Consider the following 22,487-nt stretch of genomic DNA (forward strand, 5'->3'; position numbering starts at 1 on the left):
CCGAAATAACAACAGAAAATGCTGGAAAAACTCAGCAGGTCAGGCAACATCCGTGGAGAGAAATTTGAGTTGACGTTTCGGGTTTGACCCTTCTTCAAAACTGGAGAGAAAAGGAACTAGATCGAAGGCAGGGCTGCGATCGGACAAAAGAATAAAAGAACCAAAAGAAGTAAAAGAGATTAGAAACTAGACGAGATGGTAATAGGCTGGGATTAGGTGTAAAGTGTACTGGCAGGGCAAAAGATAGCTGCCAGGTGTGAGAGAGAAACAAAAGGGGGGGGGGGGAGGAAAGGAGTGGAAAAATGTAAGTAAAAATGAAATAGGGGCCGAGGTTATGATCTGAAATTGTTGAACTCGATATTGAGACCGGAAGGCTGCAGAGTGCCTAATCTCTAGTTTGTTTCACAGGCTGACTCTCAACCTGTCTGAATTTGAGCTTCCTGGTAACTGGTGACAGGTTATCCCTTTAACTGGGTATTTTTCTCAGAGTAACCAATCAGTCACCCTCTGGCTCTGCACTTTTGATCAAAGCTCGAGATAAACAGTAAAATGGAGCCTCGATAGACTTGCTGTTTATTTGGGGTATTCTTCAGTCTATAAACAGTAGATGTGTCCCACTGGGAGTATTTTATTCCCAGTCACCGATTGGAAAAGGGGCAGTGGATTCCCAGAATGTTGCTGATCCTTTTCTCCATATCTCTGTTTTCCTGGGTCTCTCCCGGTAAGTACAGAACTCATCCCTCCATTCTCACTCTCACTCGCTCTCTCTCTCTCTCTCTCTGTGGGTGATTTTGAGCTTTTGGCGAGAGTTTGAAAAGGGTGGTGTTTGATCGGCCACCAGTTCTACACCCCCGCCTGATATATATATGTACACTGTGGGGAGGATAATCTATGTTTAACCCACGCCAGGCTCAGCTGTGAGGCCCTCGTGGTTGAATAGGCCAGGTTATCTCAGACAATCCACCACCAACATCCATTGGGCCCCCACTGCCCATGTGTAAAGTGGTCATTCCAGGATCTGTGAAGCACAGTGGAGCTGCTGCCCCTGATTGTCCATCATCCCTGGTCAACAGTCAGACTGTTCCTAGAGTGATGGCATCGCACTTCATCTTCCCAAATATCACTTTCCCTTCTGTTCATTTCTGAATTCTCTCACACCGCGGCCGCGAAATTTGGCTCGGTAGCGCTCAGTTTTTCGGTGCTACGGGTGGCATTTTGGTCTAAAATGGAATCCGTGCCACGCGCGCCCGCTTCTGGTGCGGGCCGTGCAGACGCCATTTTGTCCAGTTTGTTACCGCGGGCGCTGGGAGTGCGCGACGAAAGTTTGCAGGGTAGGCAGATCGTAACGTCAGTCAGTGTGTATCGGTGATTTAACGGCAGCACTTCCATTTTTGAGCTCCACACTCCAGCTGACGCCCTCTCTTAAACACACACAGCTGAGCATGCTGGGAGAACCCCTCACCAGTGCTATTTAAAGGGACCATCAGCTGCTTTCAGGCTAGTTGCTGATTGATTTCTACTGGCTCTGGGTGAGTTTGTAGAAGTGTTTGGTGGCTTGTTATCTTATTTGAAGTTGCTGAAGTCTCCAGGGAGTGGTGTGGCAGCTTACTTCAAGGCTTCTGCTTAGATTAGACATGGGTGCAGCAGTTTGTATCCACCTTGTCCTGCAAGAGAGAGGGAAGTGTGTCAGTGGGTGTGGTGCAATGTGTTTGGGTGATGTGGCTGTCATGGTTGAATAGCTGGCAGTGTGTGCAAGGTGTGAGCTGTGGGTGTGAGGCTTGAGCAGTGCTAAGAGTGTGAGGGTGAGGTGGTGCTATGAAGGTGAGGTATGAATCGTGATTGATGGAGCTTGTTGGTAGGTGAGAGTGAAGGAGGGGTGGGTGGTGAATTGAGCAGTGGTTCAGTTCTAAGGATGTGCCATTTGAAGATGAATTCACTGACCGTTACCACTGGTGTGAGTTTATTAAACTTCTTGCGGCACTGCAGCCAGGTCCTCGGGGCGGCACTGCTGGCATTGACCATCACGACTATCTGCTCCCACAGCCTTCTCACAGTTTTCTGGAGGGTTTCCTGGCCCCCTGTGGATTTAGGACATCTCTCCTCCTGTCCACCTCCTGCACCAGGCCCTCGAGTACTGCATCAGAAAATCTGGGAGCCCTCTCTGACATGTTGCGCCATCTTCATTCTTCCTGTAGGTCACATACACCTCTGCAATGACTTCCAGTACCTGCTGCAGCCAGAATTTAAATAAAGGAGACTACGATGGTATGAGGTGCGAGTTGGGTAGGATTGATTGGGGAATATCACTCAAAGGGTTGACGGTGGATGGGCAATGGCAAACATTCAAAGACTGCATGGATGAACTACAGAATTTGTTCATCCCAGTTTGGCATAAAAATAAAACAAAAAAGGTGACTCAACCGTGGCTAACAAGGGAAATTAAGGATAGCATAAGATCCAAGGAGAGCACATATAAATTGGCCAGGAAAAGCAGTAAACCTGAGGATTGGGAGCAGTTTAGGATTCACCAAAGGAGGACAAAGGGATTAATTAAGAGGGGGAAATAGAGTATGAGAGTAAGCTTTCAGGGAACATAAAAACTGACTGTAAAAGCTTTTCTAGATATGTGAAGAGAAACAGATTGGTGAAGTCAAACGTAGGTCCCTTGCAGTCAGAATCAGGGAAATTTATAATGGGGGACAAAGAAATGGCAGACCAATTAAATACACACTTTGGTTCTGTCTTCACAAAGGAGGACACAAATAACCTCTCAAAGATGTCGGGGAACATAGGGTCTAATGAAAGGGAGGAACTGAATAAAATCAGTATTTGTAGGGAACTGGTGTTAGGGAAATTGATGGGATTGAGGGCTGATAAATCCCCAGGGCCTGATAATCTACATCCTATAGTACATAAGGAAATGGCCCTAGAAATAGTAGATGCATTGCTGGTCATCTTCCAAAATTCGATAGACTCTGGAACAGTACCCATGGATTGGCGGGTAGCTAATGTTACCCCACTGTTCAAAAAGGGTGGTAGAGAGAAAACGTGGAATTACAGACCGGTAAGCCTAACATCGGTAGTGGGGAAAATGCTAGAGTCCATTATAAAGGATGTAATAGCAGAGCACTTGGAAAAAAGTGACAGGATCGAACAAAGTCAACATGGATTTACAAAAGGTATATCGTGCTTGACTAATCTGGAATATTTTGAGGATGTAACAAGTAAAATAGATAAGGGAGAACCAGTGGATGTGGTGTATTTGGATTTTCAAAAGGCATTCGATAAGGTCCCGCATAAGAGATTAGCATGTAAAGTTAAGGCACATGGGATTGGTGGCAAGGTATTGACTTGGATAGAGAACTGGTTGGCAGACAGAAAGCAAAGAGTTGGAATAAACGGCTCTTTTTCTGATTGGCAGGCAGTGACTAGTGGGGTACCGCAGGGATCGGTCCTTGGACCCCAGCTGTTCACAATATATATTAATGATCTGTACGAGGGAACTAGATGTACTATCTCCAAGTTTGCAGATGACACAAAGCTGGGTGAGCTTGTGTGCTATGAGGGGGATGCCGAGAAACTCCAGTATGATTTGGACAGGTTGGGTGATTGGGCAGAAGCATGGCAGATGCAATATAACATGGATAAATGCGAGGTTATCCACTTTGGTGTCAAAAACAGGTGTAAAGTCTGTGGGTTGTGCAGTAAATAAATACACAGACTTCAGAAATACAAACAAACAGGTCTTTACTATTCAGAGGTCCGGGCGAATCTGCCCCAGCAATCCTGCCACAACACTTATATACTGGTGTGGTCACTATCGGTATTACAGTATACAGACGCCAAACAAATAGTGCCACACCTAAAGTAGTTCTCTTAAAGGTGAACGGTTACATTCAATAGTTCCCTTAAAGGTAGACGGGTACATACACTACAACAGGAAGGCAGATTATTATCTGAATGGCAATAGATTGGGAGAAGGGGAAGTGCAACGAGACCTGGGCGTCCTTGTGCACCAGTCGCTGAAAGTAAGCATGCAGGTGCAGCAGGCGTTTAAGAAGGCAAATGGTATGTTGGCCTTCGTAGCGAGAGGATTCAAGTACAGGAACAAGGATGTCTTGCTGCAGTTGTACAGGGCCTTGGTGAGACCAGATCTTGAGTATTGTGTGCAGTTTTGGTCACCTTATCTGAGGAAGGATGTTCTTGCCATAGAAGGAGTGCAGCGAAGATTCATCAGGCTGATACCTGGGATGGCAGGAATGACGTATGAGGAGAGATTGGGTCGATTGGGCTTGTAATCACTGGAGTTTAGAAGATTGAGAGGGGATCTCATTGAAACTTATAAAATTCTGACAGGACTGGACAGACTAGATGCAGGAAGGATGTTCCCGATGGCGGGGGAGTCCAGAACCAGTGGTCACAGTCTAAGGATAAGGGGTAAGCCTTTTAGGACAGAAATGAGGAGGAATTTCTTGACCCAGAGAGTGGTGAACCTGTGGAATTCTCTACCAAAGAAGGCAGTGGAGGCCAATTGATTAAATATATTCAAGAAGGAGTTGGATATATTTCTTAAGGCTAAAGGGATCAAGGGGTATGGGGAGAAGACAGGAACAGGGTACTGAATTTGGATGATCAGCCATGATCTCATTGAATGGCGGAGAAGGCTCGAGGGGCCGAATGGCCTAATCCTGCTCCTATCTTCTATATTTCTATGTTTCTATGCACCTCCCCTTTAAGACGTGCAGGCTGGCTTCAAGTAGTTTAGGCTAGCTTTAAGGGGTGCTAGCCTGGCACAAACTTGGGCTCCCTGCTGAGGCGTGCAGCCTCTCAACAGCACATTCAGCGTTGGCTGCACGTTACAATCATTATAATTACCAGGCAGCATGAAGTTTGCATGCTGCCTGCAGTACTTTGACTGGGTGCGGGTTAATCGCACGGTGAGATCCCCGCACCCGTTTTCAGGGGCAATTGAATTTTTATTCCCACATGTTTCCTGGTTATGACGATAAACAACAGACCTGCCCTTGGGTTATCCACAATTCCTCTGTCAAGAGGTTCCCTGGTCAGAAGGGTCTCCACAATTCCTCTCTCCAGATGTTCCCTGTTCAGGAGGGTCTCCTCAATATCTCTCTCTAGATGTTCCCTGGTCAGGAGGGTCTCCTCAATTCCTCTCTCTAGATGTCCCCTGTTCAGGAGGGTCTCCTCAATATCTCTCTCCAGATGTTCCCTGGTCAGGAGGATCTCCTCAATATCTCCCTCTAGATGTCCCCTGTTCAGGAGGGTCTCCTCAATATCTCTCTCTAGATGTTCCCTGGTCAGGAGGGTCTCCGCAATATCTCTCTCCAGAGGTTCCCTGGTCAGAAGGGTCTCCTCAATTCCTCTTTCCAGATGTTCCCTGGTCAGGAGGGTCTCCTCAACATCTCTCTCCAGATGTTCCCTGGTCAGAAGGGTCTCCTCAATATCTCTCTCTAGATGTTCCCTGGTCAGATGGGTCTCCTCAAAATCTCCCTCCAGATGTTCCCTGGTCAGGTGGGTCTCTTCAATATCTCTCTCCAGATGTTCCCTGGTCAAGAGGGTCTCCTCAAAATCTCTCCCCAGACGTTCCCTGGTCAGGAGGGTTACCTCAACATCTCTTTCCAGATGTCCCCTGGTTAAGTTTCAGATAGAGTTGGATTTATCCCAGGTTAATGTTCCAGGTTAGAGGTAGACCAGGTGTGTCCCAGGTTATTGTTCCTTGGTTATAGATAGACCGGGTGTGTCCCAGGTCACTGTTCCAGGTTACAGATAGACTGGGTGTGTCCCGGGTTACTGTTCCTTGGTTAGAGATTGAATGTTTTTTTTCCCAGGCTATTGTTCCAGGCTAGAGATAGACTGGGTGGGTCCCAGGTTACTTTTCCTGGTTAGAGATAGACCAGGTGTGTCCCAGGTGACAGTTCCAGGTTACAGATAGATGGGGTATGTCCCAGGTTACTGTTCCAGTTTACAGATAGACGGAGTGCGTCCCAGGTTAATATTCCTTGGTTGGAGATAGACCAGGTGTGTCCCAGGTTACTGTTCCTGGTTAGAGATAGACCGGGTGTGTCCCAGGCTACTGTTCCTAGGTTATAGATAGACCGGGTGTGTCCCAGGTTACTGTTCCTTGGTTATAGATAGATTGAGTGTGTCCCAGGTTACTGTTCCAGGTTATAGATAGACCGGGTGTGTCCCAGGTTACTGTTCCAGGTTAGAGATAGACCAGGTGTGTCCCAGATTACTGTTCATGCTTAGAGATAGACCGGGTGTATCCCAGGTTACTGTTTCTGGTTAGAGATAGACCAGGTGTGTCCCAGGTTACTGTTCCTTGGTTATAGATAGACCGGGTGTGTCCCAGGCTACTGTTCCAGGTTAAAGATAGACCGGGTGTGTCCCAGGTCACTGTTCCAGGTTAGAGATAGACCGGGTGTGTCCCAGGTTACTACTCCCTGGTTGGAGATAGTCCGGGTGTGTCCCAGGTTACTACTCCTTGGCTGGAGATAGACCAGGTGTGTCCCAGGTTACTGTTCCAGGTAATACATGGACAGGGTGTGTCCCAGGTTACAGTTCCTGGTTAGAGATAGACCGGGTTTGTCCCAGGTTACTGTTCCAGGTTACAGATAGACAGGGTGTGTCCCAGGTTACTGTTCCTTGGTTAGAGATTCATTGGGTTTTTCCCAGGTTATTGTTCCAGTTTAGAGATAGACCGGGTATGTCCCAGGTGAATTTTCCTGGTTAGAGATAGACCGGGTGTGTCCCAGGTGACAGTTCCAGGTTATAGAAAGACTGGGTATGTCCCAGGTTACTGTTCCAGGTTAGAGATAGACGGGGTGTGTCCCAGGTTACTATTCCTTGGTTGGAGATAGACCGGGTGTGTTCCAGGTTACTGTTCCTGGTTAGAGATAGACCGGGTGTGTCCCAGGTTACTTTTCGAGGTTCGAGATAGACCGGGTGTGTCCCAGGTTACTGTGCCTGGTTAGAAATAGACCGGGTGTGTCCCAGGTTACTGTTCCTGGTTAGTGATAGACCGGGCAGCACGGTGGCATAGTGGTTAGCACTGTTGCCTCACAGCACCAGGGACCCGGGTTCGAATCCGGCCTCGGGTGATTGTCTGTGTGGAGTTTGCACATTCTCCCCGTGTTTGCGTGGGTTTCCTCCGGGTGCTCCGGTTTCCTCCCACAGTCCAAAGATGTGAGGGTTAGGTTGATTGGCTATGATAAAATTGACCCTTAGTGTTAGGGGGATTAAATACGTGGGGTTACGGGGATAGGGTGGGATATGTGTTGGTGTAGGGGTTACGGGGATCGGGTGGGATATGTGTCGGTGCAGGCTCGATGGGCCGAAACGGTCTCTATCTGCACTGTGAGGTTTCTGTGATTTTGGGTGTGTTCCAGGTTACTGTTCCAAGTTAGAGACAGACCGGGTGTGTCCCAGGTTACTGTTCCTGGTTAGAGATAGACCGGGTGTGTTCCAGGTTAGAGATAGACGGGGTTTGTCCCAGGTTACTATTCCTTGGTTGGAGATAGACCGGGTGTGTCCCAGGTTACTGTTCCAGGTTAGAGATAGACCAGGTGTGCCCCATGTTACTGTTCCTGGTTAGAGTTCTTTGATGTAATATTTTCCTGACTGACCTGTTTGGACACCATTCACACCTTTGATTGCTGTGATTATCTCTCTGCCGAGGTGTGATAAATGGCAGTTAGAAAGATTACCTGTAAACATCTGACATTATTCTCTGACTATATAAGCTGTGTCTTTATGCATCTCTCCACTTCACCTGACGAAGGAGCAGCGCTCCGAAAGCTTGTGACTTCAAATAAAGCTGTTGGACTATAACCTGGTGTTGTGTGACTTCTTACATTCCTGGTTAGAGATAAACCGGATGTGTCCCAGGTTACTGTTCCAGTTTACAGATAGACGGAGTGCGTCCCAGGTTAATATTCCTTGGTTGGAGATAGACCAGGTGTGTCCCAGGTTACTGTTCCTGGTTAGAGATAGACCGGGTGTGTCCCAGGTTACTCTTCCAGGTTAGAGATAGACCGGGTGTGTCCCAGGTTATTGTTCCAGTTTATAGATAGACCGGGTGTGTCCCAGGTTACTGTTCCAGGTTAGAGATAGACAGGGTGTGTCCCAGGTTACTGTTCCTTGGTTAGAGATAGACTGGGTGTGTCCCAGGTTATTGTTCCTGGTTAGAGACAAACCAGGTGTGTCCCAGGTTACTCTTCCAGTTTATAGATAGTCCGGGTGTGTCCCAGGTTACTGTTCCAGTTTAGAGACAGACCGGGTGTGTCCCAGTTTACTGTTCCTGGTTAGACATAGACCGGGTGTGTCCCAGTTTACTGTTCCTGGTTAGACATAGACCGGGTGTGTCCCAGTTTACTGTTCCTGGTTAGAGATAGACCGGGTGTGCCCCAGGTTACTGTTCCAGGTTAGTCATAGACCGGGTGTGCCCCAGGTTACTTTTCCAGGTTAGAGATAGACCGGGTGTTTCCCAGGTCACTGTTCCTGATTAGAGATAGACCGGGTGTATCCCAGGTGACAGTTCCATGTTATAGATAGACTGGGTATGTCCCAGGTTACTGTTCCAGGTTAGAGATAGACCGGGTGAGTCCCAGGTTACTGTTCCTGGTTAGAGATAGACCGGTTGTGTCCCAGGTTACTGTTCCAGGTTAGAGATTGACCGGGTGTGTCCCAGGTTACTGTTCTTGGTTAGAGATAGAGCGGGTGTGTCCCAGGTTACTGTTCTTGGTTAGAGATAGAGCAGGCATTTCCCAGGTGACAGTTCCTTGGTTATAGATAGACCGGGTTTTGCACAGGTTACTGATCCTTGGTTAGAGATAGACCGGGTGTGTCCCAATTTACTGTTCCAGGTTAGAGATAGACCGGGTGTGTAACCGGTTACTCTTCCTGGTTAGAGATAGACCGGGTGTGTCCCAGGTTACTGTTGCAGGTTAGCGATTGACCGGGTGTGTCCCAGGGTACTGTTCCAGGTTAGAGATAGACCGGGTGTGCCCCAGGTTACTTTTCCAGTATAGAGACAGATCGGGTGTGTCCCAAGTTACTGTTCCAGGTTAGAGATACACTGGGTGTGTCCCAGGTTACTGTTCCAGGTTAGAGATAGACCGGGTGTGTCCCAGGGTACTGTTCCTGGTTAGTGATAGACTGGGTGTGTCCCAGGTCACTGTTCCTGGTTAGAAATAGACCGGGTGTGTCCCAGGTTACTGTTCCTTGTTTAGAGATCCTCTGTTTAACACTACAACCCCTCGAATGTGTCCCAGACACACCTACGTATCCCCACGGACTCTATCACGCGTCTCAATGACGCTGATTCCGTGTTTATTCCCTGTTCGGAGGAGCTGCAGCCATCTTATTGTGACCCAGTTTAATTGTATTAAGTTTATAATATCAGATGTTGTGATAAAATGGTGGGCTATTGGAGATTGTCATTGTGTGAATGGGCTTCAATTTGAATGGTGTTTGTAAATGTTTATTAACCTGTCCCTTTACTTGTTTATTTTACAGACACCACCTCACTTACTGTGATGTACACGACAATCTCTGGCATTAGTGACTTTCCCGAGGTTACTAATGTTGCGATGGTGAAGGGAGTTCAACTTAATTATCATGACACTGATATCCGTCGGATGATCCCCAGGCAGCAGTTCATGGCAGACGCTTTCGATGTGGATTACTGGGAATATCTCACAGGTGTCGGGAACACACGGTCAGGCATGGCAAAGGAGAATCTGAATACGATAATGAAGAGGACAAACCAGACATCGGGTAAGATAAGCAGACTCCCTGCTCTGTTTAATGGATGACAGACCGGTAACCAGCCCTAGTTATACTGCATTCTGTGACATTGGAGTGTATAGTGTATGGGCCACCGTGCATCAGGGACACACAGACGGTTATTCTTTTCCTTCTCCCTATTCTGAGTGAGATGTTTACAAAGTTCTGTCCACATTGAAGAAGTTCAGGAGTGGTTTGTGACAGAGCAAGTTGAGAATATGGTGAGATGGTTGAGATCATCCAGGAAAGGGTGGCTTGTTGGGCAATTCCTGGCTTCTTTGGGGGAAAAATTTGGTATCGCCCCATTTGAGGCGCCATTATTGGCGGTGCGCAAAGTTTAGCGCCTGGCGCTAATTATCGCCTCTGACAGCAAACTTGGCTTTTATTGCCCCTGGAGGTGATTGGAGCGCTAAATCAGGCGCTGCACACCTCTCTCAAGGCGCTAAGGCCGAGGAACGAGGCGGTACCTCAGAGGGCGGGCGAAGCTCATGTGATGTCAGTCAGCAATGGAACACAGACACAATGGCACCGGCCAGTTCTTAAAGGGGTGGGTTGATCTTGCTCTCCATCCACACCCTGCTCATTGCAGCCTTGAATCTCGGCCAGGAGAGACTTGTACATCAAATCTGCTGGAAAGAACAAGGAAGGGCAAATCAAAATGAACCTGCAAAGGAGCAGGAGATCGTGTCGGTAGAAACATAGAAGATAGGAGCAGGAGTAGGCCATTCGGCCCTTCGAGCCTGCTCTGCCATTCAATGAGACCATGGCTGATCATCCAAATTCAGTACCCTGTCCCTGCCTTCTCCCCATATCCCTTGATCCCTTTAGCCTTAAGAAATATATCCAACTCCTTCTTGAATATATTTAATGAATTGGCCTGTACTGCCTTCTGTGGTAGAGAATTCCACAGGTTCACCACTCTCTGGGTGAAGAAATTCCCCCTCATCTCAGTCCTAAATGGCTTACCCCTTATCCTTAGACTGTGACCCCTGGTTCTGGACTCCCCCGCCATCGGGAACATCCTTCCTGCATCTGGTCTGTCTAGTCCTGTTAGAATTTTATAAGTTTCAGTGAGATCCCTTCTCATTCTTCTAAACTCCAGCCAGTATAAGCCCAATCGACCTAATCTCTCCTCATACGTCATTCCTGCCATCCCAGGTATCAGTCTGGTGAATCTTCGCTGCACTCCCTCCATGACAAGAACATCCTGATACTACAGCTCCTTTCCCCTCTGATCATGATGTGGAGATGCTGGTGTTGGACTGGGGTGGACAAATGTAAGAAGTCACACAACGCCATGTTATAGCCCAACAGCTTTATTTGAAATCCCTTGAAATCAAGGGATGTAGAGCATCCCTCTGTGAGCATGTATGGAACATAGGAACAGGAGTAGGACATTCGGCCCCTTGAGTCTGTAGTGATTTCAAATAAAGCTGTTGGACTATAACCTGGTGTTGTGTGACTTCTTACATTTGCCCCTCTGATGAGACTGTGACTCTAACCCTCCATTTCTATCTGATTCTACAGCCCCTTTCCCCTCTGATGAGACTGTGACTAACCCTCCATTTCTATCTGATTCTACAGCCCCTTTCCCCTCTGATCAGACTGTGACTTTAACCCCCCATTTCTATCTGATTCTGCAGCCCCTTTCTCCTCTGATCAGACTGATTTGTGATTTTCCATTAACTGTTGATTATTGATTATTGATCCCTGTTTGGTCACTGACAGGAGTTCACATATTTCAGTGGATTTCAATTGTTGAAATAACTGACGACGGCTCCATTAAGCGATCGATGCGTGTTGGATATGACGGAAAGGATTATCTTAGTTTAGAGCCAGACAGAATGAGATGGGTCGCAACCAATCACAATTCAGTGAAGACAATGGAGAAATGGAATTCGGATGAATCCTGGAACAAGTATTGGAAAACACATCTGGAAGAAGGATTTGTTAAGCATTTACATTCATATTTGCAAGCTGGAAAGGAATATTTTGAAAGGAAAGGTATTGATTTCAGTATTTTCCCATGTTCTGATCTAACTTCACGGATCAATGAAACCGTTCTCCCATTCCATTGGGTGTCTGTCTACTGTTTGTGTTTTCTCCCTTTCCCCTTTCAGTTCAGCCCGAAGTGTTCATCTCCAGAAGTGACCCCAATGGTCAGGACAAACCGCCCACTCTCTCCTGCCTGGTTACTGGATTTTACCCTGTAGACATCGAGGTGACCTGGCTAAGGGATGGAGAGCCAATGTCTGAGAGCCACTCCTCGGGGGTTCGACCGAACCACGATGGGACCCATCAGATCAAGAAAGAGATTGAAGTGACTGCTGGGGATGAGGATCAATACTCCTGTCAAATTGAACACAGCAGCCTGGCAGAGGCAAAGGTCTACCGGTGGGGTAAGGAACTGCACTAGATGTGTGCGTGTGTCTCTGTGAGCATGTATGGAACGTAGGAACAGGAGTAGGACATTCGGCCCCTTGAGTCTGTTCCACCATTCAATGGGATCATGACCGATCAGTACCTCAACTCCATTTACTCACCATTGCTCTACATCCCTTGATGCCCTTACCCAACAAAAATCACTCGATCTCAGTCATAAAACTTTCAAGTGAACCCACAGACTTTGGGGGAGAAAGCTCCAGATTTACACTGCCCTTTGTGTGAAGAAGTGCTTTCTGATTTCACTCCTAAATGTCCCAGCTCTAATTTTAAAATTAGACTCGGTTGTTCTGTATTCACCAGCAGAGAAAATCCCTTTATCATTTTCAACATCTCAATGTGATCACCTTTCACCCTTCTACGCTCAGCGCAATACAAGCCAACTTTGTCTTCAAAATTTAACCCTCTGAGCTGGTATCATTCTAGTGAATCTGCACTGTACCCCGTCCAAGTCCAATATATCTCACGTGAGGTTCGGTGCCCAGAACTGAATGTAGTACGCCCGAGGTGGGTTAGAGGAACAAAGGGATCTCGGAGTACAAATACACAAATCACTAAAATCACTGAATGTAGTACGCCCGAGGCGGGTTAGAGGAACAAAGGGATCTCGGAGTACAAGTACACAAATCACTAAAATCACTGAATGTAGTACGCCCGAGGTGGGTTAGAGGAACAAAGGGATCTCGGAGTACAAATACACAAATCACTGAATGTAGTACGCCCGAGGTGGGTTAGAGGAACAAAGTATCTCGGAGTACAAATACACAAATCACAAAATCACTGAATGTAGTACGCCCGAGGTGGGTTAGAGGAACAAAGGATCTCGGAGTACAAATACACAAATCTCTAAAATTTGCGCCACAGGTTAGCAAGGCCATCAAAAAAGCAAATCAAGCACTGGGGTTTATTTCTAGAGGGATAGAATTGAAAATTTGTGAAGTTATGCTTAACCTTCATCGAACCTTGGTTAGACCACTGTGTACAGTTCTGGTCGCCGTATTATAAAAAGGATATGGAGGCACTGGAGAGGGTGCAGAGAAGATTTACAAGGATGATACCAGAAAAACGAGGGTATACATATCAGGAAAGGATGAACAGGCTGGGTCTCTTTTCTCTTGAAAAAAGAAGGCTGAGGGGTGAGCTAATAGAGGTCTATAAAATTATGAAAGGTTTTGATAGAGTGGATAGAGAGAGAATGTTTCCACTTGTGGGGAAGAGTATAACTAGAGGCCATCAATATAAGAGTCACCAAGAAATCCAATAGGGAATTCAGAAGAAACGTCTTTACCCAGAGAGTGGTGAGAATGTGGAACTCACTACCACAGGGAGTGGTTGAAGCGAATAGTATCGATGCATTTAAGGGGAGGCTGGTCAAACATATGAGGGAGAAGGGAATAGAGGGTAATGCTGATAGATTTAGATGAGGAAAGACGGGAGGAGGCTCGAGTGGATCCCAAACACCGGCATGGACTGGTTGGGCCGAATGGCCTGTTTCTGTGCCGTATATCCTATGTAATGTAATGTAATGGGGTCTGACCAAAGCTCTGTACACCTGAAGCATAATTTCCTCACTTTCTATTCTCACTCCCGTGAGATTAAGGCCTTTCTGTTGTTTTATTTAACGCTGACACGAGCTTTTAGTGATTTGTGGACATGGACACCCAAATCTCTTTGCTCCTTTACAGCTCCTGGTCTCTCACCATTGAGGCAATGTTCCAATTTGTCTTTCTCCGATCTCACGTGGATGATCTCACACTTCCCCACCTTGGGCAAAACTGTGGCAGATGCAGTTCACTCATTTAATCTGTCAATGTCTCTTTACTGTGCCTCTGAACTTAGTGCCATCTGTAAACTTGGATATACAACTCCCTGCTCCTTCATCCAAGTCATTGATATATATGGTGAAGAGCTGAGGCCTCAGTACAGATCCCTGGGGAACACCACTCGGAACATCCTGCCAATCGGAGCACATTCCCTTTATCCTGACACTCTGCCTCCTTCCTCCCATCCAATTGTCAACCCGTGTCACAAGATTAGCTCCAATTCTGTACGCTTTTATTGCTGCTAATAATCTCTTGTGAGGAACCTTATCAAATGCCTTCTGGAAGTCCATATATACAACATTCACCGACACTCCCTTATCCACCATGTTCGTGACCTCCTCATAAAATTCAATTAGATTAGTCAGACAGGACCTACCCATCACAAATCCATGCTGACTCTCTGAGCAGCCGATACTTGTCTAATTGCTCTGTAACCCAATCTCTGGTCACTGTGTCAGCCTTTCCCTTTACCTGGATACTCTCACTTCTTTCATTTGTCGACCATGGTTGCCTAACTACAGAAGTGGAGTCTTTGTGTTGTCGGGGAAAGTCCTGGTGTTGGATTGTACCCGATATTTCTTTACAAGCGTCCCCACTCTTAATCTGTAGCTTCACTCATTACCAGCTCAGCCCAGTTTACTGCAGTCAATTTATTCTCCATCCCTTTGAAGTTTGATGTGAAAACCATCAGTGATGCTGACTCCTGGGGCATACAATGTGACCCTGGGGATGGACCCAGGACAGGACACAGAGACATGGGGGGTAAATTGAACCAATCTCACCGGGCAGGTAACCCAGATGAATCAGGGCAATGCTGGTCCAACACTACCATCAATGAGACACTTTATACACTCCAATGGAGAGTGAGATCAGGCGAGAGTAAAACCAGCTTTGGACCAGACCCCTCAGATTCCCGACGGGTGGGTGAGGTTAAAATTGTCCATCCGTCGACACAGAACTGGGAATTGATCCGGAAACAGAGAGACTATCCTGATATTATTCAAATGTGTTTCAGAAATACCAGAAAACAGTGGTGCACGCTCCCATCCTGGAATTATAATGGCATTAGTCACGGCACTGGTTATATTCGGGATATTCGGAATAGTCATCTGGATAAAACAACGGAGAGGTAAGATTCAGAGAGAGGGGAATGTAGAACTGAGGGACAGAGTGAGTGTGGGGAATCTCCAGTACTGGGAGCACAGGGCACTGAGAGGGGAGAGTGAGAGAGAGGAATGTAGAACTGAGGGACAGAGTGAGTGTGAGGAATCTCCAGTACTGGGAGCACAGGGCACTGAGAGGAGAGAGTGAGAGAGGGGAATGTAGAACTGAGGGACAGAGTGAGTGTGGGGAATCTCCAGTACTGGGAGCACAGGGCACTGAGAGGGGAGAGTGAGAGAGAGAGGAATGTAGAACTGAGGGACAGAGTGAGTGTGGGGAATCTCCAGTACTGGGAGCACAGGGCACTGAGAGAGGAGAGTGAGAGAGGGGAATGTAGAACTGAGGGACAGAGTGAGTGAGGGGAATCTCCAGTACTGGGAGCACAGGGCACTGAGAGGAGAGAGTGAGAGAGAGGAATGTAGAACTGAGGGACAGAGTGAGTGTGGGGAATCTCCAGTACTGGGAGCACAGGGCACTGAGAGAGGAGAGTGAGAGAGGGGAATGTAGAACTGAGGGACAGAGTGAGTGTGGGGAATCTCCAGTACTGGGAGCACAGGGCACTGAGACGGGAGAGAGTGAGAGAGGAATGTAGAACTGAGGGACAGAGTGAGTGTGGGGAATCTCCAGTACTGGGAGCAGAGAGCACTGAGAGGGGAGAGTGAGAGAGGAATGTAGAACTGAGGGACAGAGTGAGTGTGGGGAATTTCCAGTACTGGGAGCACAGGGCACTGAGAGGAGAGGGGAATGTAGAACTGAGGGACAGAGTGAGTGTGGGGAATCTCCAGTACTGGGAGCTCAGGGTACTGAGAGTGAGAGAGAGGAATGTAGAACTGAGGGACAGAGTGAGTGTGGGGAATCTCCAGTACTGGGAGCACAGGGCACGGAGAGGGGAGAGTGAGAGAGAGGAATGTAGAACTGAGGGACAGAGTGAGTGTGGGGAATCTCCAGTCGTGGGAGCACAGGGCACTGAGAGGAGAGAGTGAGAGAGAGGAATGTAGAACTGAGGGACAGAGTGAGTGTGGTGAATCTCCAGTACTGGGAGCACAGGGCACTGAGAGAGGAGAGTGAGAGAGAGGAATGTAAACACTCTCCATTCCTCACACCAGTCCCTCCCCCTGCAGTCCCTCCCCCTGCAGTCCTTCCCCCTCCAGCCCCTCGCCCTCCAGCCCCTCGCCCTCCAGCCCCTCGCCCTCCAGCCCCTCGCCCTCCAGCCCCTCGCCCTCCAGCCCCTCGCCCTCCAGCCCCTCGCCCTCCAGCCCCTCGCCCTCCAGCCCCTCGCCCTCCAGCCCCTCGCCCTCCAGTCCCTCCCTCTCCAGCCCCTCGCCCTCCAGCCTCTCCCCCTCCAGCCTCTCCCCCTCCAGCCCCTCGCCCTCCAGCCCCTCGCCCTCCAGCCCCTCGCCCTCCAGCCCCTCGCCCTCCAGCCCCTCGCCCTCCAGCCCCTCGCCCTCCAGCCCCTCGCCCTCCAGCCCCTCGCCCTCCAGCCCCTCGCCGTTTGCACATTTATCATTTGTGAGTCTCTTCAGTTATTGCTGGGAGGTGATAGGTTCCTGGGCCCAGTGAGTGATGTAGAATATCTCACATTCTCTATTTATATGTTTTATTCGCATTTCTCACATTCTGTTTTATTTTCTCAGCTTCTGATGTCTCTGTGACGGCTCCTTTGTGATTCAGTAAGTGAAGTTTCGATTCTTTCCCATGTTGACATATTTGTGACTTTTTCACTCCCCTCCTGACCCCGTCTCACCCTCCCAGACACTGTTAAACCCTGTCAGACTAATCTCACTCCCCTCCTGACCCCGTCTCACCCTCCCAGACACTGTTAAACCCTGTCAGACTAATCTCACTCCCCTCCTGACCCCGCCTCACCCTCCCAGACACTGTTAAACCCTGTCAGACTAATCTCCCTCCCCTCCTGACCCCGTCTCACCCTCCCAGACACTGTTAAACCCTGTCAGACTAATCTCACTCCCCTCCTGACCCCGTCTCACCCTCCCAGACACTGTTGAACACTGTCAGACTAATCTCACTACCCCCTGACCCCGTCTCACCCTCCCAGACACTGTTGAACACTGTCAGACTAATCTCACTCCCCTCCTGACCACGTCTCACCCTCCCAGACACTGTTAAACCCTGTCAGACTAATCTCACTCCCCTCCTGACCCCGCCTCACCCTCCCAGACACTGTTAAACCCTGTCATACTAATCTCACTCCCCTCCTGACCACGTCTCACCCTCCCAGACACTGTTAAACCCTGTCAGACTAATCTCACTCCCCTCCTGACCCCGTCTCACCCTCCCAGACACTGTTAAACCCTGTCAGACTAATCTCACTCCCCTGCTGACCCCGTCTCACCCTCCCAGACACTGTTAAACCCTCTCAGACTAATCTCACTGCCCCCCTGACCCCGTCTCACCCTCCCAGACACTGTTAAACACTGTCAGACTAATCTCACTCCCCTCCTGACCCCGTCTCACCCTCCCAGACACTGTTAAACCCTGTCATACTAATCTCACTCCCCTCCTGACCACGTCTCACCCTCCCAGACACTGTTAAACCCTGTCATACTAATCTCACTCCCCTCCTGACCACGTCTCACCCTCCCAGACATTGTTAAACCCTGTCATACTAATCTCACTCCCCTCCTGACCCCGTCTCACCCTCCCAGACACTGTTAAACCCTGTCAGACTAATCTCACTCCCCTCCTGACCCCGTCTCACCCTCCCAGACACTGTTAAACCCTGTCAGACTAATCTCACTCCCCTGCTGACCCCGTCTCACCCTCCCAGACACTGTTAAACCCTGTCAGACTAATCTCACTCCCCTCCTGACCCCGTCTCACCCTCCCAGACACTGTTAAACCCTGTCAGACTAATCTCACTCCCCTCCTGACCCCGTCTCACCGTCCCAGACACTGTTAAACCCTCTCAGACTAATCTCACTCCCCTCCTGACCCCGCCTCACCCTCCCAGACACTGTTAAACCCTGTCAGACTAATCTCACTCCCCTCCTGACCCCGTCTCACCCTCCCAGACACTGTTAAACCCTGTCAGACTAATCTCACTCCCCTGCTGACCCCGTCTCACCCTCCCAGACACTGTTAAACCCTCTCAGACTAATCTCACTCCCCCCCTGACCCCGTCTCACCCTCCCACACTGTTAAACCCTGTCAGACTAATCTCACTCCCCTCCTGACCCAGCCTCACCCTCCCAGACACTGTTAAACCCTGTCAGACTAATCTCACTCCCCTTCTGACCCCGTCTCACCCTCCCAGACACTGTTAAACCCTGTCAGACTAATCTCACTCCCCACCTGACCCCGTCTCACCCTCCCAGACACTGTTAAACACTGTCAGACTAATCTCACTCCCCACCTGACCCCGTCTCACCCTCCCAGACACTGTTAAACCCTGTCAGACTAATCTCACTCCCCACCTGACCCCGTCTCACCCTCCCAGACACTGTTAAACCCTGTCAGACTAATCTCACTCCCCTCCTGACCCCACCTCACCCTCCCAGACACTGTTAAACCCTGTCAGACTAATCTCACTCCCCTCCTGACCCCGCCTCACCCTCCCAGACACTGTTAAACCCTGTCAGACTAATCTCACTCCCCTCCTGACCCCACCTCACCCTCCCAGACACTGTTAAACCCTGTCAGACTAATCTCACTCCCCTCCTGACCCCACCTCACCCTCCCAGACACTGTTAAACCCTGTCAGACTAATCTCACTCCCCCCCTGACCCCGTCTCACCCTCCCAGACACTGTTAAACCCTGTCAGACTAATCTCACTCCCCTCCTGACCCCGTCTCACCCTCCCAGACACTGTTAAACCCTGTCAGACTAATCTCACTCCCCTCCTGACCCCGTCTCACCCTCCCAGACACTGTTGAACCCTGTCAGACTAATCTGACTCCCCTTCTGACCCCGTCTCACCCTCCCAGACACTGTTGAACCCTGTCAGACTAATCTCACTCCCCGCTGACCCTGTCTCACCTTCCCAGACACTGTTGAACCCTGTCAGACTAATCTCACTCCCCGCTGACCCTGTCTCACCTTCCCAGACACTGTTGAACCCTGTCAGACTAATCTCACTCTCCTGCTGACCCCGTCTCACCGTCCCAGACACTGTTAAACCCTGTCAGACTGATCTCACTCCACTCCTCACCCCGTCTCACCCTCCCAGACACTGTTAAACCCTGTCAGACTAATCTCACTCCCCTGCTGACCCCGTCTCACCCTCCCAGACACTGTTAAACCCTGTGAGACTAATCTGACTCCCCTCCTGACCCCGTCTCACCCTCCCAGACACTGTTAAACCCTGTCAGACTAATCTCACTCCCCTCCTGACCCCGTCTCACCCTCCCAGACACTGTTAATCCCTGTCAGACTAATCTCACTCCCCTCCTGACCCCGTCTCACCCTCCCAGACACTGTTAAACCCTGTCAGACTAATCTCGCTCCCCTCCTGACCCCGTCTCACCCTCCCAGACACTGTTGAACCCTGTCAGACTAATCTCACTCCCCGCTGACCCCGTCTCACCCTCCCAGACACTGTTAAACCCTGTCAGACTAATCTCACTCCCCTCCTGAACCCGTCACACCCTCCCAGACACTGTTAAACCCTGTCAGACTAATCTCACTCCCCTCCTGAACCCGTCTCACCCTCCCAGACACTGTTAAACCCTGTCAGACTAATCTCACTCCCCCCCTGACCCCGTCTCACCCTCCCACACACTGTTAAACCCTGTCAGACTAATCTCACTCCCCTTCTGACCCCGTCTCACCCTCCCAGACACTGTTAAACCCTGTCAGACTAATCTCACTCCCCTCCTCACCCCGTCTCACCCTCCCAGACACCGGTAAACCCTGTCAGACTAATCTCACTCCCCTCCTGACCCCGTCTCAACCTCCCAGACACCGTTAAACACTGTCAGACTAATCCCACTCCCCTCCTGACCCCATCTCACCCTCCCAGACACTGTTAAACCCTGTCAGACTAATCCCACTCCCCTCCTGACCCCATCTCACCCTCCCAGACACTTAAACCCTGTCAGACTAATCTCACTCCCCTCCTGACCCTGTCTCACCCTCCCAAACACTGTTAAACCCTGTCAGACTAATCTCACTCCCCTCCTCACCACGACTCACCCTCTCAGACACTGTTGAAGCCTGTCAGACTAAAATTACTCCCCCCCTGACCCTGTCTCACCCTCCCAGACACTGTTAAACCCTGTCAGACTGATCTGACTCCACTCCTGACCCCGTCTCACCCTCCCAGACACTGTTAAACCCGGTCAGACTAATCTCACTCCCCTCCAGACCCCGTCTCACCCTCCCAGACACTGCTAAACCCTGTCAGACTAATCTCACTCCCCTCCTGACCCCGTCTCACCCTCCCAGACACTGTTAAACCCTGTGTGGTAAACCACTTTTATCGTTACACTATAGTTATCACTGTTGTATTGTTATCACCGTTATCACTGTTGTATCACGATACGAGGTCGCCTCTTGTCGCGCTGTTATACCTGGGCTGACCACCTCCGACTCCGCCCATGGCTCCACCTACCTGCCCAGGTATAAAGGTAGTCAACTGGCTGGTATTCCTCCTTGTTGGACCCGATCACCCACGAGGGTGGGCTCTGTTATTTAGTCAATAAAAACCTTTAGTTACGTTCCTAACTCGTCGCTTTTTTATTGGACGAATTGATAGGTATATCAATTTTATTGACTAAATTTTAAAGATGTCTACTACTGGCCAGCCAGAAGCCCTCACAGAAGCACAGCCACACCAGCCGGCTTGGCTGCAAGCCCTCAAACCACCGTACCTGGATCTAAACCCACAGGCAGCAAACGCAGCCCTCAACTTCAAACACTGGCTGGACTGCTTCGAATCCTACCTGGAAGAATCCGGCGCCCCGCAGAGATCCAAACTAAGACTTCTGAACGCCCAAGCGAGCCCGAGAGTATACGCACTCATCCAGGATACGACTACATACGAGGCCGCTATCAACCTACTGAAACAGCAGTACCGCAGCCCGGTAAATTACATGTACACCAGGCACCTCCTAAGATCCCGCCCGCAACAGCCAGGAGAGTCTGTAGCTGAATTCTTACGGGCGCTAAGAGCACTCGGCAGGAACTGTGACTTTAAAGCGGTGACGGCTGTTGAAAATACGGAAGATAATATCCGCGATGCCTTTGTGAAAGGCCTACGGTCCGACTACTCACGGCAAAGACTGCTTGAAGCTAAAGACCTCGACCTGGACAAAGCTGAAGCCCTCGCTCTCTCCCTGGAGGTGGCCCATCAGGACCAGGAGGCGTTTTCCAGGTACTGCTCGCGACCCTGGGACTCGGGCCCGACCCCTACCGCAATACCCTTCGCAGCGCCGCCCCTGGGACCTACCTCAGCGTCGGCGTCCCGGACCCGACCGGGCCCGCCACCCCCGGTACCGGCTCCGACATCGGGCACCCGCGATCGGGCCGCCGGCTGCTTCTTTTGCGGCCAGGAGAAGCACCCGAGGTCGCGCTGCCCAGCCAGGAACTCTACCTGCGCAACCTGCAGGAAGAAAGGCCACTTCTCCAAGGCCTGCAGGAGCGGATCTTCAGAGGCCAGCAGTGCCTCATACGAACTGTGGGGGCGGCCATCTTCTTTCACGGCAACTGAGGCCAGTATCCCCACACGTGAGTCATGGGGGCGGCCATCTTTGATCAAGGCAACCGACCCCAATAGTGCCTCATGTGAGTTATGGGGGCAGCCATCTTCTCCGCCATTTTGTCCTACCTCGTGGGAGACGCCATTTTACCCACCACGCCCGACTGCCACCGGGCCCCCGGACCCGACGACCGCCTCGCCCGCAGACGACAACGACTCGCTTACCTACACGCTAGCCTCCGTCACTCTGGATCAAGCCCGCCCACACCACCTGTCCAAGTCGATGATGGACATCAAAGTAAACGGCCACGCCACGACCTGCCTGTTCGACAGCGGAAGCACGGAGAGCTTCATCCACCCAGACACGGTGAGCCACTACTCCCTCCCTGTCCTGCCAACGCGCAACCGAATCTCGATGGCATCGAGGTCCCACGCCACGGACATTAGCGGCTACTGTGCTGTGACCTTGTCGGTTAAGGGTACAGAGTATAAAAACTTTAAACTCCTCGTCCTCCCCCAGCTCTGCGCTGCCGTCCTACTAGGGCTGGACTTCCAATCCCACCTCCAAAGTGTAACCCTAGCATACGGTGGACCCCTCCCC

The 22,487-nt window shown here is 50.0% G+C and overlaps 1 protein-coding gene across 2 annotated transcripts; it reads left to right on the forward strand.

Moving 5' to 3' along the window:
• Positions 1 to 301: 301 nt before the first annotated feature.
• On the forward strand, positions 302 to 22,057 carry LOC147095558 (class I histocompatibility antigen, F10 alpha chain-like). 2 transcript variants are annotated; one of them, XM_085974688.1, is made up of 7 exons: positions 302 to 721; positions 9,535 to 9,795; positions 11,533 to 11,808; positions 11,925 to 12,203; positions 15,085 to 15,198; positions 16,865 to 16,900; positions 20,945 to 22,057. In XM_085974688.1, exons 1-6 carry the CDS (start codon positions 673 to 675, stop codon positions 16,894 to 16,896), a joined length of 1,011 nt encoding a protein of 336 aa, XP_085830814.1. In that variant the 5' UTR covers positions 302 to 672; the 3' UTR covers positions 16,897 to 16,900; positions 20,945 to 22,057. The 2 variants fall into 2 exon arrangements, with proteins under 2 accessions (XP_085830814.1, XP_085830815.1); XM_085974689.1 differs by lacking the exon at positions 302 to 721 and adding an exon at positions 1,341 to 1,529.
• The last annotated feature ends 430 nt before the right edge of the window (positions 22,058 to 22,487 follow it).

Source organism: Somniosus microcephalus, unplaced genomic scaffold, assembly GCF_052327205.1.
Source record: "Somniosus microcephalus isolate GS21.2 unplaced genomic scaffold, FLI_Smic_1.0 unresolved_chr1, whole genome shotgun sequence".
In the NCBI taxonomy this organism is placed as follows: Eukaryota; Metazoa; Chordata; class Chondrichthyes; order Squaliformes; family Somniosidae; genus Somniosus; species Somniosus microcephalus.